Here is a 15,695-nt window from a genome sequence, read left to right as displayed (position 1 = left end):
GTGAACACATCTGTCCGGCTTCACGATGGCAGAGTCACGTCACTGTCCCCCCATTTCCCGGTTTTGCCGGCCAGAAGCCCCACATCCAAGACCAGAAGCAGCAGCTTCTGTGTGCCCACCCCTCCTCTCTGTACACAGGAGCTGGTGGGGGACCTGGCTTCCCCACCTTTGCGGTCTGATTCTTCACACCATCTCCATGTTGGTGGCCCCTGGACAATGCCCGCGGATCCCTGTGGGCAGCACGTGCTCCCCTGACCTGCTGGCCACCCCGCTGACCCGCCCTCTTGGGGACCCTTTGCTCTTTGACCTTTCAATCTTGCCCCCACAGCTGCCTGCTGGGGCCCCTGGCCGCCTCAGCATGACCTCACCCCCTCTGATTGTGGGTGAAATGACTGCCTGGGGGCTCTTGGAACCCTGCTGGGATGAGGCCAGGACCCGGGTTTCTAGGCTCTGCTCGTGGGCGCAGGACCTCAGCTGTTTACCTTGGGCCTCCAGGGCCTCTCCTGCATCTGCTCGCGCTGACAGCCATCCATCTTGGTGTTTGTTCTGGGTTCAGACCACGCATGGAGGCCCTCGAAGTGGCAGCTCTTCTTGCCTGGGGCCACGTGGGCGAGTGGTGAGGGAGGACCCGGAGGAGCTCCTCTTTCGACCCGGACCTGTCGCTTCCTGCTCCCAGCCCGCCTGTCCCCTGCTGCTCTCTCGGCGCCTGAGCCAGCCGCTCGTGTCCCGGGGGGTGGTGACAGCCGCCTGCCCGGTGACCGATCTTAAACGGGCTGCTCTGAGCACTGGAGAGTGGAGAGCAGCTTCACATCTTCCTCTCAGAAGTATAGGTGTGTGTGTGGTTGAAGTGTGTGTGTGTGTGTGTGTGTGTGTTGGGGGTCACATTGGCCAGTGGGCCCTGGTGCGCCTTTCCTCCCAGGACAAGTCTCGGGTGTCCTGTTGAGTGTCGCTGCAGGTTCAGGGGCGGTTAGAGTCTGGTACCCGTGTGCCTCTGAAGCGGCTGGGCTGCCGCTGGGTCATCCCCGCCCCTGGACCTCTGAGGGCGGTTCCAGGGTGCCTCCTGTTGCCCCGGCACCGTTTGCTTGTGCTGTCTTCTTTTTTGTTTGCCTCTGACATGGTTAAGCATCAGGTTCTGCCCTCAATTCCTGCCCTCAACTCAGCGGCATGCTTCTCTCCGGTGGGATACTGATGACGATGCTCAGGTGTACCCCATGCCAGCGGAGGTGTTGATGAGGGCTTCCCCTCTGACCTGAGTCTGTCAGGGTGAGAGGAGGTGCGGCACGTGCCCGCTGATAGAAAAGGTGATGAAACCTGTGCGCCTCGGGGGGCGCCCCTCCCCAGTCCTTTACGTTCGTCTGCTTGACCGTGTTGCCCCGTCCACCAGCCCATCGAACCCCTCAGTCTCTGCACTGCTGGATGAGGCAGGGGATGCCCTTGGGAGGAGCCAAGGTCCCGGCCTGTCCCCCGACCCCAGGCCCAGTCAGGGGGCAGTCAGTAGCATTGCACACCGGCTTCGGCCCTGCGTGGTCATGCTGCGGAGACGCTGGTGACGAGATAAGCCTGGTCCTGGGGACTTCCCTGGCGGTTCAGTGGTTAGGGCCTTGTACTATCACTCCCGGGAGCCCGGGTTCAATCCCTGGTCGGGGACCTAAGACCCCCGAAGTCACATGGCATGGCCAGAAGGAACACATGTGGTCCCTGAGCCAGCAGAGTACCCCTGGTGGGGAAGGCAGGGGCTGGGAACATTTCGGTGTTAACAGATACTCACTTTAGAGCACAGGGCATGGTGGGAGACCTTATCTATTTGACAGGGTTTGGGGACCCTGGAATTTGATGACGCTCTGGTGCCTTTTTGTCAGTAGTGCTAACTATATTCCCTGTCTTCCCTCATAGGACCTTCCTTAAGCAAGAAACAAGGACGAAATAGCTTAATATTCTGTACTTAGGCAAATACCATACTTAATTTCAAAGCTCCAACAGAGTCAAAAGTTGGTAAAGATTAGCCAAAGCAGAGAATTGAGTTTTGAACTTTTTCCTTTGCTACTTTGATATTTTTGTGATGTTCTCTTGAAAATGAATTATTAGCTTGGTTTCATTTAATCAGAGGAATTGGGTGGGAAAAAAAGAACGTTTAAAGCTGCCCTCAGAGGTCCGTGGGCTAGAGTCCCCCCCCAGGCTCCCTCGTGTGCACCTGCTGGAGACAGGAGACGGGGGTCCCCCTGCAGTGGTGGCCTCGCCTCCCTGAGGGGCACATGCTGGGGGCTGGCGGGTTGGGCATTCGGGTGGAGGTGGATGGTTTGTCTTGACCTCACAGGTTTCTTTCAGAGTCGGGATGACTTTATGGTCCAGAGCGTAGGCTCAGGGGGAAGTGGGGTGAGACGGCCCGGGTTCTTCTCCCTGCTGTCCTGCGGATGAGCTTCCTTCCACAGGGAGCGGGGGTGGGCGTCACTTCCCTGGAGCTGTTGTGAGGATTTAAACCGGTTCATTTATGCAGAGTGCTTGGAATCGTGCCTGACCCTCAGTAAGCCTGCCTCCCTTGTGGCTCAGCGGAAGGAGGCTGGGCTGCCTGCCCTAGCTTTCAGGTGAGGGGTCCCGGGCCGCGGGGCTGGAGCCGGGACAGGAGCCGTCTGCACTGGACGCAGCCTGCCTGCGGGACAGCGGACCCATTGCCCTCCGTGCAGACAGCGACTGACACGGCTCTTGCTCCATGTCCAGTAATAAATCCTCAACTTACCAGCCTTCCATGGAGTGTGTCTTGAGTTTTAAAATGTTATTCCTTTCAGTTTTACCAAATTATGTGATGTTGATCATAATTTGCTTTCTTTAAGCCTTTCAGTTCTCCTTTAAATGCTCTCCTTCCAATTTTTAATCAATTAACACAGATTAGATACTCTTAGAGAAAAGTGTGAAAGTGTTAGTCGCTCAGTTGTGTCCAGCTCTTTGTGACCCCATGGACTGTAGCCTGCCAGGCTCCGCTGTCCCTGGAATTCTCCAGGCAAGAATGCTGGAGTGGGTAATCATTCCCTTCTCTGGGGGATCTTCCTGACCCAGGGATCTAACCTGGGTCTCTGGCATTGCAGGCAGATTCCTTACCAGCTGAGCCACCAGGAACAGCTACCACATATGTAAGGCTTTCTTTTTGCTTTGAATGTCACAGTCTTCTCAGTGGAGAGAGCCTAGTACTATAACTGCAGACATCATACAGGTCTTGAGCCCAGGAGAAGAGATGCTCTTTATATAGAACCAGTGAGAAATGCCATTTATTCAAAAAGAACTTGGGCTTCTGTGCACAGGGACTGTGGTCACAGACTGGGCAGGCTGTCTGCATGCAGTTCTCCATGAAAGGAAAGGCCCTGGAAGGTTCTGTACTCCACAGACGTTGAAGGAACCACGAGGTCACACAGTCCAGCCTGAGTCCATCACACAGCGGGCCCTGCGATGGTTAAAGCTTTTCAGGAGAGGTGCTGGTCCGCCTTCAGGCTCCTGGGCGTCCGATCCCTTGTCGAGGGATGTAGACTAAGCCTCTGTATTCCTTTTGTAGGTTAGGGGGCTGCGGAAGGTGGAACCGCATCCTGATGTGTTAAAAGTGGTTGCTGAGAAAAGGAGTACCAGGAAGGGCAGCCCTGTCCTTCTGGATCACTTTCTAAATGACAGAATCTGCGGGAGAAGCGTGTTCTCTCTCAGAAGCCCCTGGGCTCTTGGTGCCAGGGTGGTTGTCCGCTTAGTGGTGGTGAAGATGAAGATTTTTGGCACTGCAGAGTTTAGGGCTGATTATAAGTCCCCTGGATACAGGTGATAGTAATGGTTATATTGGTAAACAGCAGATTAGGTATTTTTACTCTTTAAATAAACTCAAAGCAGTTCTGATTCAGAAATGAGGAAAGCTTAGAGTGTGTCCAGATTGAAGATTATCTTAAGAAACTTGTAGGGAAGAGATTACTTAATTTTACTATCATTCTCAGACATTTTATAAATATCAAATTTTATGCTTTTATTCTTGGACATACATGAGATAAAGCCCGTTTGAATTCATGAAAAATGTGATTAAATTTGCTTTTTTTTTTTTTTTTAACCTTTTTAAAAATCTGTATAGAAGCTTGAAGTAAGCTGAATGTTGGCAGTTAGGAGTTTGGGGGCACCTTCTTTAATGAGCTGAAAACCTCATGAGTTATTTCTCATATTTGTATGTTAATAAATCTTCATTCAGGGTTTAATCACTGTTGCTTCTCAGTTAAAACAGCAGCAGAAGCTCTCAATCCTCTCGTCTCTGTTAATCACACTGCTCTTCTTCAAATTATCCAGCCGTCATTCACAACAATATGAATGGACTTAGAGATGATCATACTGAGTCAGAAAGGGAGAGACAGGTGCCACAGGCTGTCACTTACACGCGGAATCCAAAGAGCGACACGAGTGAACCCGTCTACGAAACAGACACCGGCTCACGGACGTGAAGAGCAGACGTGTGGTTGCTGCGGGGGCTGGGGAGGGTGGAGCTGGGCGTTGGGGTTAGCAGGTGTAAACGTTTATGTATAGAATAAGCAACGGGTCCCACTGTAGGGCACAGGGAAGTATATTCAACATCCTGTGAGAAAACATCATGGGAAGGAAGACTTAAAAAAAAGAATGTATAGGGGACTTCCCTGGCCGTCCAGTGGTTAAGAGTCCAGGCCTCCACTTCAGGGATTGACGGTTCACTCCCTGGTCGGGGAACTAGGATCTGTATCCCAGGCAGCTTGATCGAGAAGGAAAAAGGGTGGGTGGGTGTGGGAGTGTGTGTGTACATATCTGTATCAGATATGTATATATCTGAATGTCTTTGCTGTATAGCAGGAATTAACACAACACTATAAATCTAACTACGTTTAAATTAAAAAAAATGCTCAGCCTTGAATGGCAAACAGTGGTCCTTTCCACTGACCGCCATCCAGTATAAAACAAGAGGTCAGGAGATGCGCCCTGTTGTTGGTGTGCCTCTCCTTTATCCTTTGACAGCCCTACGCTGGAGCTGTGGTTATCGCTTTTTTAGAGGAGTAAACTCCGTGTCTGGCCAATTAACTGCACACACTCAGCCTGGTCTCAGGAATCTTCTGTCAAGAGGTCTCTCTGGCCTTCTCCGCAGATACTCCTGCACTGATGCTCCGAGTTCAGGAAGCTGTGCCCCAGGCCAACCCTGTCCCCGCTCAGCATTCAGGATCACGTTTCTGCTTGTGCTCCTCTCCTCTTATTTATTTATTTCAAAGCATGTGTCCTTTGTCTCATTGTATCCTTTCTCTGAACTTCTGCAACACTTAAGGTATGATATGCTGATATTATTTTAAAATATCTGTTGCTGAGCCATTTTACAGATGAGGAAATCAAGGCCCAGGCAGGTTAAATAGTTTGTCAGACGCCACAGACCTGGTAAGTGTGGAAAATGTGCAAATCGGTCTTGTGACTCTTTGTATTTGATGGATGACTAATGGGATTCAGAGAGAGACCGTTTAGCAGGATAGTGTATTATATAGAATAGGTAATCCCTGTGTAGCACAGGGAACTCTGCTCAATATTCTGTGATAACCTATATGCAAGAAAGAATGGATACACATATATGTAAAACCGAACTACTTTACTGGACACCTGGAACGAACACAGCATTGTTAACTGTACTCCAGTGCAAAATAAAAACTAAAAGAGAATAGTGTAGTCTTCTAGAGCATTGAAGCCTGAACTGGACTGATAATGTGAGTGGATAGGAAAGATGCGCGGGGAAAATGATAGAGAATGACAGAAGATTTGGAGACTGAGTGTGCGTGGCAGGGAGAGAGGGTGTGGGGGAAGAGATTGAAATTACAGTTTTTTAATGAGGTTCGTGCTCAGCCTCGACCTCACTGAGAAGTGGCTTTTTATCTGTAGTTTTTTCATATGTTTAGTCTTAAAACTAACATTTATCCAGAGCAAAACACTGGGAAGACAGTTAAAGGGGATTTCAGCTGGGAATAACCTGCAAGCTTTATACTATCTCTTATGAGGGGCCTAGGACCAAACAGTTTTCTTACTGGTAAAAACAGACTGGGGGATATTTCCTGACTCAGGTGAGAGAGCAACTGTCTTTGCAGAGGCTTAGCAATGTGAGTTTCTCATTTACTCCTTCATTCATTCAGCACTGTGGGCTGCTTAAACTTAATGCAGGCATCCCTCAGCATCTGGGATGCTGGAGCCCCTTATATAAGACAGCACAGTGTTGGCATGGAATCTTGTGTATCCTCCTGTACACTTTAATCTCCAGATCACTTGTAATACCTAGTACAATGTAAACAGTTGTTGCTGCTGCTGCTAAGTCACTTCAGTCGTGTCCGACTCTGTGCGACCCCATAGACGGCAGCCCACCAGGCTCCGCCGTCCCTGGGATTCTCCAGGCAAGAACACTGGAGTGGGTTGCCATTTCCTTCTCCAATGCATGAAAGGGAAAAGTGAAAGTGAAGTCGCTCAGTCGTGTCCGACCTTCAGCGAACCCATGGACTGCAACCCACCAGGCTCCTCCGTCCATGGGACCTTCCAGGCAAGAGTACTGGAGTGGGGTGCCATTGCCTTCTCCGAAACAGTTGTTAATACTATGTAAATGGTTGTCACATGAGTAAATAGTTTTGCTTTTGGACCATTCTGGAATTTTCTTTCTCTAATATTTTGATCCACAGTTGGTAGAGTCTCCAGGTATGGAACCTGGGAGCCAACTGTACTATGTCAGCCTTGGGGACGCAGACAAGGCCCACAGGGTCTTTCTTGCCAGTGAGCTTAGAGTTAGTAAGGGAGATCGATCATCACCAAACAATTTAATTACCACTGTAACAGATTTCAGGAAGCTGAAGCCCAAGGAAGCTGAGAGTAGGGGAATGCAACCTAATCTTGGGGCCAAAGGAGGTGTCCTGGAGGGCGTGGCATTTTAGCTGGCATTTAAGGAGGAGTGGCTGTACCCCGTCTTCAGCTTTCTGTTCTGGTATTTTTAGTAACTTAAAGCAAACCAGTAATCAGGACTCTTCAAACCACTCTCTTGCTTGCCTTGTCTAAAGCTCTTATTTTTACAGGCAAATGCCTGCTTTCCTTTCAAGTTAGGAACACACATGAGGCAGAAAGAAACAGTCTTTGGAGTTGAGACCTGTGTTCCATTTGCTGGTTTTGTGTGCGAGCAGGTTTGCCCAGGGAGGGAGTGTCTTCCTGCGAGGCGGACCTCGCCCACCTCTGTCTGGACTGGGTCCATCTGTTTTCTCCAGCAGTTGCTGTTTCTACCTTCAGAGTCCCTGACTCCAGACCAGCCCTGACCAGAGTTCTGGCAGCCACTGCTTATGTGTTCCTTGGTAAACCATCATCCTGAGCTTCAGGGATGCTTCTGATGCTCTTTGAAGTGTTAAAGATTTCCACCCAATTAACAAGCCTTCACTCTCTCTCTGTTTCCTTGATCTTTTCCTCGGAAAGCTGCCACATGACGTACATGTGGGTGTCAGCTTGACCTCCTTCCCGAGCGCTTGTGAGGTGGCAGGTGCATCCCTTGCACCTCTTTTCTCAGCCTTAGAAAACCTGCTCAGCAGGACCCGGCGTGGTGGCTGAGGGGTGCAGTCAGGAGTGCAGACCAGCTGGCAGCGTTCCCCGGGTGGCCTCACCTGCCTGAATAGTCTTGCTGCTCCCGTAACGGAGGGAGGTTCCTGCCTTCGTTCTGTCTTTTGTTTCTGTTTTTTGGTCTTTTCCTTTTTTTTAAAAATTGAAGTATAGCTGATGTACCGTATTATGTAAGTTATAGGTATGCAGTATAGTGATTCACAGTTTTTAAGGCTTATACTCCATTTATAGTTACTATAAAATATTACCTGTGTTCCCCATATTGTCCAACAGATCCTTGTAGCTTTTTATACCCAGTAGTTTGCACCTCTTGCTCCTCTCCCCCATCACCCCTCCCTAGTGGTGACCTCTAGCTTGACCTCTATATCCCTGAGTCCGCCTCTTTTCTGTTACATTCACTAGTTTGTTCATTCGTATGCCCAACAGTGCCATGATCTCAGCCTTCAGTAAAGTGACTGCTAACATTGGGGGGGTGGTTCTTCATCTCTGAGCCTTAGTGTCCACTTTGAGCAATGGAAGTTACAGTAATTTATGTTGCAGTTACACAAGGTAATGGGCTTCCCTGGTGGTTTAGATGGTGAAGAATCTACTTGCAGTGCAGGAAAACCAGGTTCGATCCCTGGGTCTGGAAGAATCCCTGGAGAAGGAAATGGCAATCCACTCCAGTATGTTTGCCTGGAGAATCCCATGGACAGAGGAGCCTGGCGAGCTACAGTCCATGGCGTTGCAAAGAGTTGGACACGACTGAGCAACTTCCACTTTAGTTTACATAAGGTAATATGTATAAAGGGTCTTGCCACTGTATATGTGCCTCCGGGCCTACAAATGTTGGTGTGTTTTAAAAATTCATTCCAGATTCAACTGTGGACAAACCATATATACACATATATACGTCTTGTATATGTGTGTATGTACATGCTCATATGTGTATTAATATATATCTGTATATGTTTGTGTGTGTGTGTGTGTATGTATGTGCATGTCCGTGTGTGTATATACTGGTATCGTATTTATGAACTAGGACCATAAATAATGTGTGTTCTTTACTACCTTATACAACCAATTTTTTAAATTGAAATGTGTGTTCTTTACTAACTTATACGACAAGGCAGAGACTTGTGTGAGGCAAATGTTACCACAGATTTAAATATTTGCAGCTTTAAAATTTGTACTGAGAGCTTGTATGTAGCTTCTGATGACTGTGCAGCTTCATCTTCCCCTGACTTCTTCTGTCTCTCTTTACCCCCAGTTTAGAAAAATCAGGTATGTTTAGGCTCTGCTTGCCTTTGTCGAGCTGCTGGAAGAAACAGCATGGGACAAGGAGAAGCTCTTCTATTTCAGCCCTTCTTAATGTTGTGGGCTCAGTCGTGTCTGCCTTTGTGACCCCACAGGCTGTAGCTTGCTAGGCTTCTCTGCTCATGGAATTTTCCTGGCAGGAATATTGGAGTGGGTTGCCATTTCCTCCTCAGGGGATCTTTCCGACCCAGGGATTGAACCTGCGTTTCCTGTGTCTCCTGCATTGGCAGGTAGATTCTTTACCACTGAGCCACCTGGGAATCACTTCTTAATGTTAGTATGTCCAAAATAATGTGTTCTTGAAATTAAATACTATGAACTAACCTTTTCTAGCCCTGAAAGCTGTTATCTCAGAGTTTAAACAAGAGGAACTTAAAATAGCAATTTTGGTTTATTTCAAGAATTACAGCACTTAGTGGCAGGTAAACATGGGGGGAAATATTCAGCCTCATTAGTAATCAAAGGAACAGAAAACAAAATGTTACCAGACTATTTTACCAATAACACAGGCAGTTTTTAAAATGTAAGAGACAGGAAAGAGGGGAAGACGTTGAATGGGTGGCGGAAGCATAAGGGTGTGCCTCGCCCCCGTCTACGCGGTTTAGCAGTGTTAGTGCCTTTGGCACAGCGATTACCCTGAGGGAGCTTAGCCTAAGGAAGTAACCAGGAGCGAGCATAAACATAATTATCACCTCAGGACCTTGGAAACAACCTAAATGTCCAGCCACTGGGGATTGGTTACATGGAGTATGAAGAGATAGGCAGCCGACTTTTCTGCCACTAGAATGGAGGACTATTTGGAAAAATAATGATGGGGGAAAGTTTGTAAAATAACATCAAGGGAAGCACGAACCTAGTTACTGTGTCTGTGTGACAAATAAAAACTACATTGGAACAAAACGTCATCCCTGTGTGATGGGAACGCTGGTGGTTCCTCCCCCCACCTTTGGACTTTTCTGTATTTTCCAGATTATGCTCATAATCAGAAGAAAATCTGTAATTTAAAAATGCATACTTTATGGCTGAGTTATGTCCCATTGTGTATATATGTACCAGAGCTTCTTTATCCACTCATCTGTCGGTGCACATGTAGGTTGCTTCCACACCCTAGCAGTTGTAAATGGTGCTGCAGTGAACACTTAGATACATGTCTCTTTTTCAATCATGTTTCTCAGGGTGTATGCCCAGTAGTGGGATTGTTGGGCATTTGGGTCGGTTCTAATGAAGCGGATGAACCTAGAACCTAGAAAAACAAATGTCGCATGTTAATTCATATATATGGAATCTAGATGGAAACAGATGGTACTGATGAACCCACTTGCAGGTCAGTGACGGAGACACAGACAGAGAGAGCAGAATTGTGAACACAGACAGAGAGAGCACAATTGTGAACACAGGGGGAGCAAGAGCGGGTGGGGTGAATGGAGAGAGTGGCATGGGAACATTACGTTATATGTAAAATAGACAGCTAGTGGAGACTTGCAGTATGGCTCAGGGAGCTCAGAGTGGTGCCCTGTGACAACCTAGACGGGTGGGAGGTGGGGGGAGATTCAAGAGGGAGGGGACATGTGTATACTACGGCTGATTCATGTTGATGTGTGGCAGAAACCAACACAATATTGTAAAACAGTTGTCCTTCAATTAAAAATAAACAAATGTAAAAAATGCATACTTTAGAATACTTTGTATTGATGAAACCGTATGAACACTTAGTGGGGTTTGAAAAGCCTCGTGGGAATGACAACAGTGCCTTTTGATGAGGTGATGGGACTTGGTGGAGGGGATTGTTTTTAATGTTTTGCTTGAATATGCTTTTGTTCAGACTATATCTTGTATCGGGAAAGCGAATATAAATGTAGAAAAAGTATTTTGGAAATCCACGCCACATTTGAGCAGAGGTAGTAGTGTGCAGATACCTCCTGGTCCACGTTGAGGATGATGGAAACAGCTAACAACAGTGGTCAATGATAGACGTTTTCTTTCCTTCTGCAGATATTCCTGAAATTCCAGAGAGCATCTCATTCTGTAAAGCACTACAGATAGCTGACTTCAGCGGAAACCCATTGACTAGGTAACCTTTCTGCTTGCTTTTCTGACCATAGTACTAAAGGCACCTTTTCCCTTCTGGCTCAGTTGTGAGCCCACTGACCGGTGGATTCCAGGCACCTGTGATGCCAGGGTGACTGAATTGCTGCCCACACAGCAGTGCGGGGACAGCTCTCTGGAGTCTGTCCCAGGGGTGTCTCTGGGCCACGTGGGCCCATTTCTAAGATTTCTCGAGACTCTAAGCAACCTCGGAAGAAAGAAAGGTACTTTTCCTTTCCATTCCTTTTGTTTGTTTTTAAAGTGTCTAGAAAAATTGGGATTAAGTTAAAACTTGGGAGTCATCTATCTCAAAATTGCTTGGGTCTTCTTGGGTATGGAGAATGCCCTATTTCACTTTGTTTTTCCTGTACCTGCTTATTTTTAAGAAGTAAGTATGTCTTTAATTCTGTTTTTTCTCCTTTGAATTTCAGTTTTATGTTACTAATAATGCTTATTTTATGGAAAATAGTGTTCTAGTAAGCTCCAGCCCGATTGCTTTCTGACTCACCACTGTCGTCACGTCTCATCCTCTTTCCTGACCATCCTTGTCCATGTGGTTGTCCCTCTTCCTCAAACATTTCCGCAGCTCCCACCACGATGAGGTCAGGTGGGAGCCCTACCGTGCTGTGAGTCTCCTCCACCCTCTGTCTGACCTCGGCCTGCCTTCCGGCCTTCACTTCCCTCAGTTGCCTTCTCTGGCCTGGTCCTCGATTTCCCTCCCCCTCTGTTTTAGCTGTGCCAGTCCCTTCACTCACCTTTCAGATGCAGCCCACGCATCACACTTCTGCAGGACCCTTTCCTGGTGACTCCCACGGCCCCTCCTCTGGGCTCTGTAATGCTCTCTGGGTACTTTTCTCATAACGCTGGAAATCTGCATGTGAGTGATCACTCCGACCCAGGCCCCTGGACTGGACTGTGTTCCTCTGTCACTTAGCTTGTATCTGCTGCCCTGCTGTCCTTTCTGGAAAGGAGAGAACCCTCAACTAGTGTTTGTGGAACCAAACTGAGCTGCTTGTGCTAAAGGCAGCTTCTGGGTTAGGCAGCTGAGAAACACTCACTATACTGGCTGGAAGCTTTTTGTTAACTCTTCAGTTGCTTAATCCCTTTTTCTGTTTCTTATGTTTTTTTCCCCTCATGTCTGCCGACATGTGACTTTACCATCATCTCAAAACTCTGGATCAGAACACATGGCATCATAAGAGGCCTTACTCAGTTTTCACCCTGGCCTCTTGTTTACCAGGTTTCTTGAAGGAGAGCCATTTTAATGTGGCGGGTGTGTTCTTTTAAGAGTTATGAGTTAAGAATCTGTGAGTTGAAGGGACTTCACTTTCACTTTTCACTTTCATGCATTGGAGAAGGAAATGGCAACCCACTCCAGTGTTCTTGCCTGGAGAATCCCAGGGACGGGGGAGCCTGGTGGGCTGCCGTCTATGGGGTCACACAGAGTCGGACACGACTGAAGCGACTTAGCAGCAGCAGCAGCAGCAACAATTATTCAGCATGGCCTACAGATTTTATTACTGAAGCAGCTGAGGCTCCAAGAGATGGAACGACCATTTAGGATTGGCCTACGGATTTAATTACTGAAGCAGCTGAGGCTCCAAGAGATGGAACCACCATTTAGGATCATGTAGCCACTGAGTGACAGCTCAGACTAGCTTTCCTCCCTCCCCACTGTAAGTCTGGCCTTCCTCAGCATAGCCCATCACATCACTAGCTTGACTCTTAATGTTAACAGCCAGTAAAAAAGCAAACCAGCCACTTAAAAATATATTTTCCTTACATTTAAGATCATTTTAGCTAGTTTTAAAATTATATATAATATATATATAGTTTCTGGAAAAAATTCAGAACAGATAAGTTGCATCTTTTGAACTATAGATAAAAAAAAAACTTACCTCTATTACACTATGGAAGAGGTTATTGTTGTTGTTCAGTCACTCAGTCGTGTCCGACTCTTTGTGACCCCATGGACTACAGTATGCCAGGCTTCCCTGTCCATCACCAGCTCCCAGAGCTTGCTCAAACTCATGTCCATTGAGTCGGTGATACCATCCAACCACGTCTTCCTCTGTCATCCCCTTCCCCTGCCTTTAATCTTTCCCAGCATGAAGGTCTTTTCTAACGAGTCAGTTCTTCACATCAGGTGGCCAAAGTATTGAAGTTTCAGCTTCAGCATCCATCCTTCCAATGAATATTCAGGACTGATTTCCTTTAGGATGGACTGGTTTGATCTCCTTGCAGTCCAAGGGACTCAGCTCTCAGCTTTCCTTATGGTCCAACTCTCACATCCATACATGACTACTGGAAAAACTATAGCTTTGACTAAATGAACCTTTGTGGGCAAAGTAATATTTCTGCTTTTTCATACACCATCTAGGTTTGTCATAGCATTTCGTCCAAGGAGCAAGCATCTTTTAATTGCATGGCTGCAGTCCCCATCTGCAGTGATTTTGGAGCCCAAGAAAATAAAGTCTGTCACTGTTTACATTGTCTCCTCATCTATTTGCCATGAAGTGATGGGACCAGATGCCATGATCTTTGTTATTTGAATGTTGAGTTTTAAACCAGCTTTTTCAGTCTTCTCTTTCACTTTCATCAAGAGGCTCTTTAGTTCTTCTTCACTTTCTGACATAAGGGTGATGTCATCTGCATATCTGAGGTTACTGATATTTCTCCTGGCAATCTTGATTCCAGCTTGTGCTTCATCCAGCCCAGCATTTCTCATGATGTACTCTGCATGTAAGTTAAATAAGCAGGGTGACAGTATACAGCCTTGATGTACTCCTTTTCCTATTTGGAACCAGTCTGTTTTTCTATGTCTGGTTCTGACTGTTGCTTCTTGACCTGCACACAGATTTCTCAGGAGGCAGGTCAGGTGGTCTGGTATTCCCATCTCTTTTCAGAATTTTCCACAGTGGAAGAGTTTGCAACTTTGTAAAAACCATTCCTGAGAATGTATTTCATCGATTATGAAAGCCCTCATTAATACTCTCATATTATTCTCTATATTAAACGTCATACAGCATAGGATTTGTTTTTTAAAAAAGGAATCTAGAAAGAGGAGAGAAACGAAAGACTCTAATCTAGAGGCTATCACTAAGGCAAGAAGCCCTCACTACCCCCTGCAAAAAAATGTTACGTGTTCTCTTCTCCATCTTAGCAGGTTTATGTATAAGGACCTTCAGCATTTTAGATGCAATGAGATCTTTTTGCCTTCAGTTGGTGTTTTTTTAAACCTCAAATACTGGTAACCATAGGAATATTGAAAGTAAATTTTCTTTATAAGTATTTAAATAATTTTATTTTGAATCTTCTCTGTTTAGTAGGGTCTAAGAGAAGTATACAGAATTTCTTTTTTGTGTAGAATGTTGTGAAACATATAATCATCTCACATGATTGGCATCTTAGATCAAATCAAAAGAAAAATATTAAGAAAGTAGCAATTGGCTGTCAGCTGATTAATTGTAAGTAATCTGTAGCTTTGCTCTGGGTATTATAAGCTACAGGAAAAAAACCTGAAGCAGCTGTCTTATGTTTTATGATAATCTTGTGGGCTAAGATTTCTCTCTGTTTTCTGTTAATCCATGAAGTGTTTTCACTCTTGGCACCTCCAGCTGCAGCAAGTTTTTACCGTTTTCTTTCATAGAGTGCTCAGTAGGCTCACGACACTTTTTCTCCTTTATTCTTACAATTTGTATTTCTTCCTTCTTTATTTCTGGATCACTTTATCAACAAGTATTTATCATGTCCCTGTACTGCCAGGTAAACCAAGTCCTTACTTTTTTTTCATTATAGTTAGAAAGACAAGAAACATGCCACATGTAATGTAATTTTAGGAGGTTATTTCAGTCAGCAAATAGAAGAAGAAATCATTATAATTATGTTCACTATACACCATATATGCAATTCTCTTTATCAATTATAACATTTTTTGTTGTTTTTTTAGATTGCCAGAAAGCTTTCCTGAATTACAGAATTTGACATGTCTTTCCGTAAATGACATCTCACTGCAGTCTCTGCCTGAAAATATTGGCAAGTAAGTTAAGTTTTTATGTGCAGTTTGCTTATATCAGGGTGAATGGGCATTTATATCAGCTCCACCTCCTTCCCTTTTTTGGCTCTTGTTTTACGTCTACTCAGAAAGCTGCTTACCCAGTCTTCAGTTTCCCCTCAGGAAAGACCACAACCAGCTTCTGTGTGTTTTGCATCCGGTTTCCCCTGAATTTTAATAATTAAAAAGGATGCTGCCTCTTGTTACTGGTGGAGAACCTAATTTATTTGGAGTGTTTCTCTATAAACGGATGGATTCTAGAGTAGTTAATTGAAGCGAAGCAGCGTGTGTCATATAGGTGGTTATTAAATCCTGTTAGGAATGACTGCTCCTAGTAATTTCATTGAAAACTTACGGCCTGTGCCTTATACAGCAGCTGTGTCTGACAGGCTGTGCACCGTGGATCTGGGGACAGGGAGCGAGGGTGGTGGTCTGGAGAGCAGGCTTGGAACGGGGAGGGGCGAGGCGTGGCGAGGCTGTGTCAGGAGGGGATGGAGCAGGGCGGGCGGGGGACTGGCCCAGCTCAGTCCCCATACTGGTTCCTGAGGTCGGGGAGCATGGCCATGGCAAGAAGTGTAGGATCCTTTGAAGGAACTGTATGCTGGTGAATCTGTTCTCTTGCACATTCCCACGGATGAACTGATGGAGGGAATTATCTTAGCAGGTC

General features: G+C 46.3%; 1 protein-coding gene across 2 annotated transcripts in view; it reads left to right on the top strand.

Moving 5' to 3' along the window:
- Nucleotides 1-15,695, top strand: part of LRRC1 (leucine rich repeat containing 1) — a 133,707-nt gene that overhangs the window by 74,218 nt on the left and 43,794 nt on the right. For both annotated transcript variants that reach the window (XM_061397852.1, XM_061397853.1), the window contains 2 exons: nucleotides 10,882-10,960; nucleotides 14,924-15,013. In XM_061397852.1, coding sequence (XP_061253836.1) covers nucleotides 10,882-10,960; nucleotides 14,924-15,013 — 169 coding nt within the window. The remainder of the gene's footprint in view (nucleotides 1-10,881; nucleotides 10,961-14,923; nucleotides 15,014-15,695) is intronic.

The sequence above is a fragment of the Bos javanicus genome, chromosome 23 (genome assembly GCF_032452875.1).
Source record: "Bos javanicus breed banteng chromosome 23, ARS-OSU_banteng_1.0, whole genome shotgun sequence".
In the NCBI taxonomy this organism is placed as follows: Eukaryota; Metazoa; Chordata; class Mammalia; order Artiodactyla; family Bovidae; genus Bos; species Bos javanicus.
This window is presented reverse-complemented; position numbering and strand designations above follow the sequence as displayed.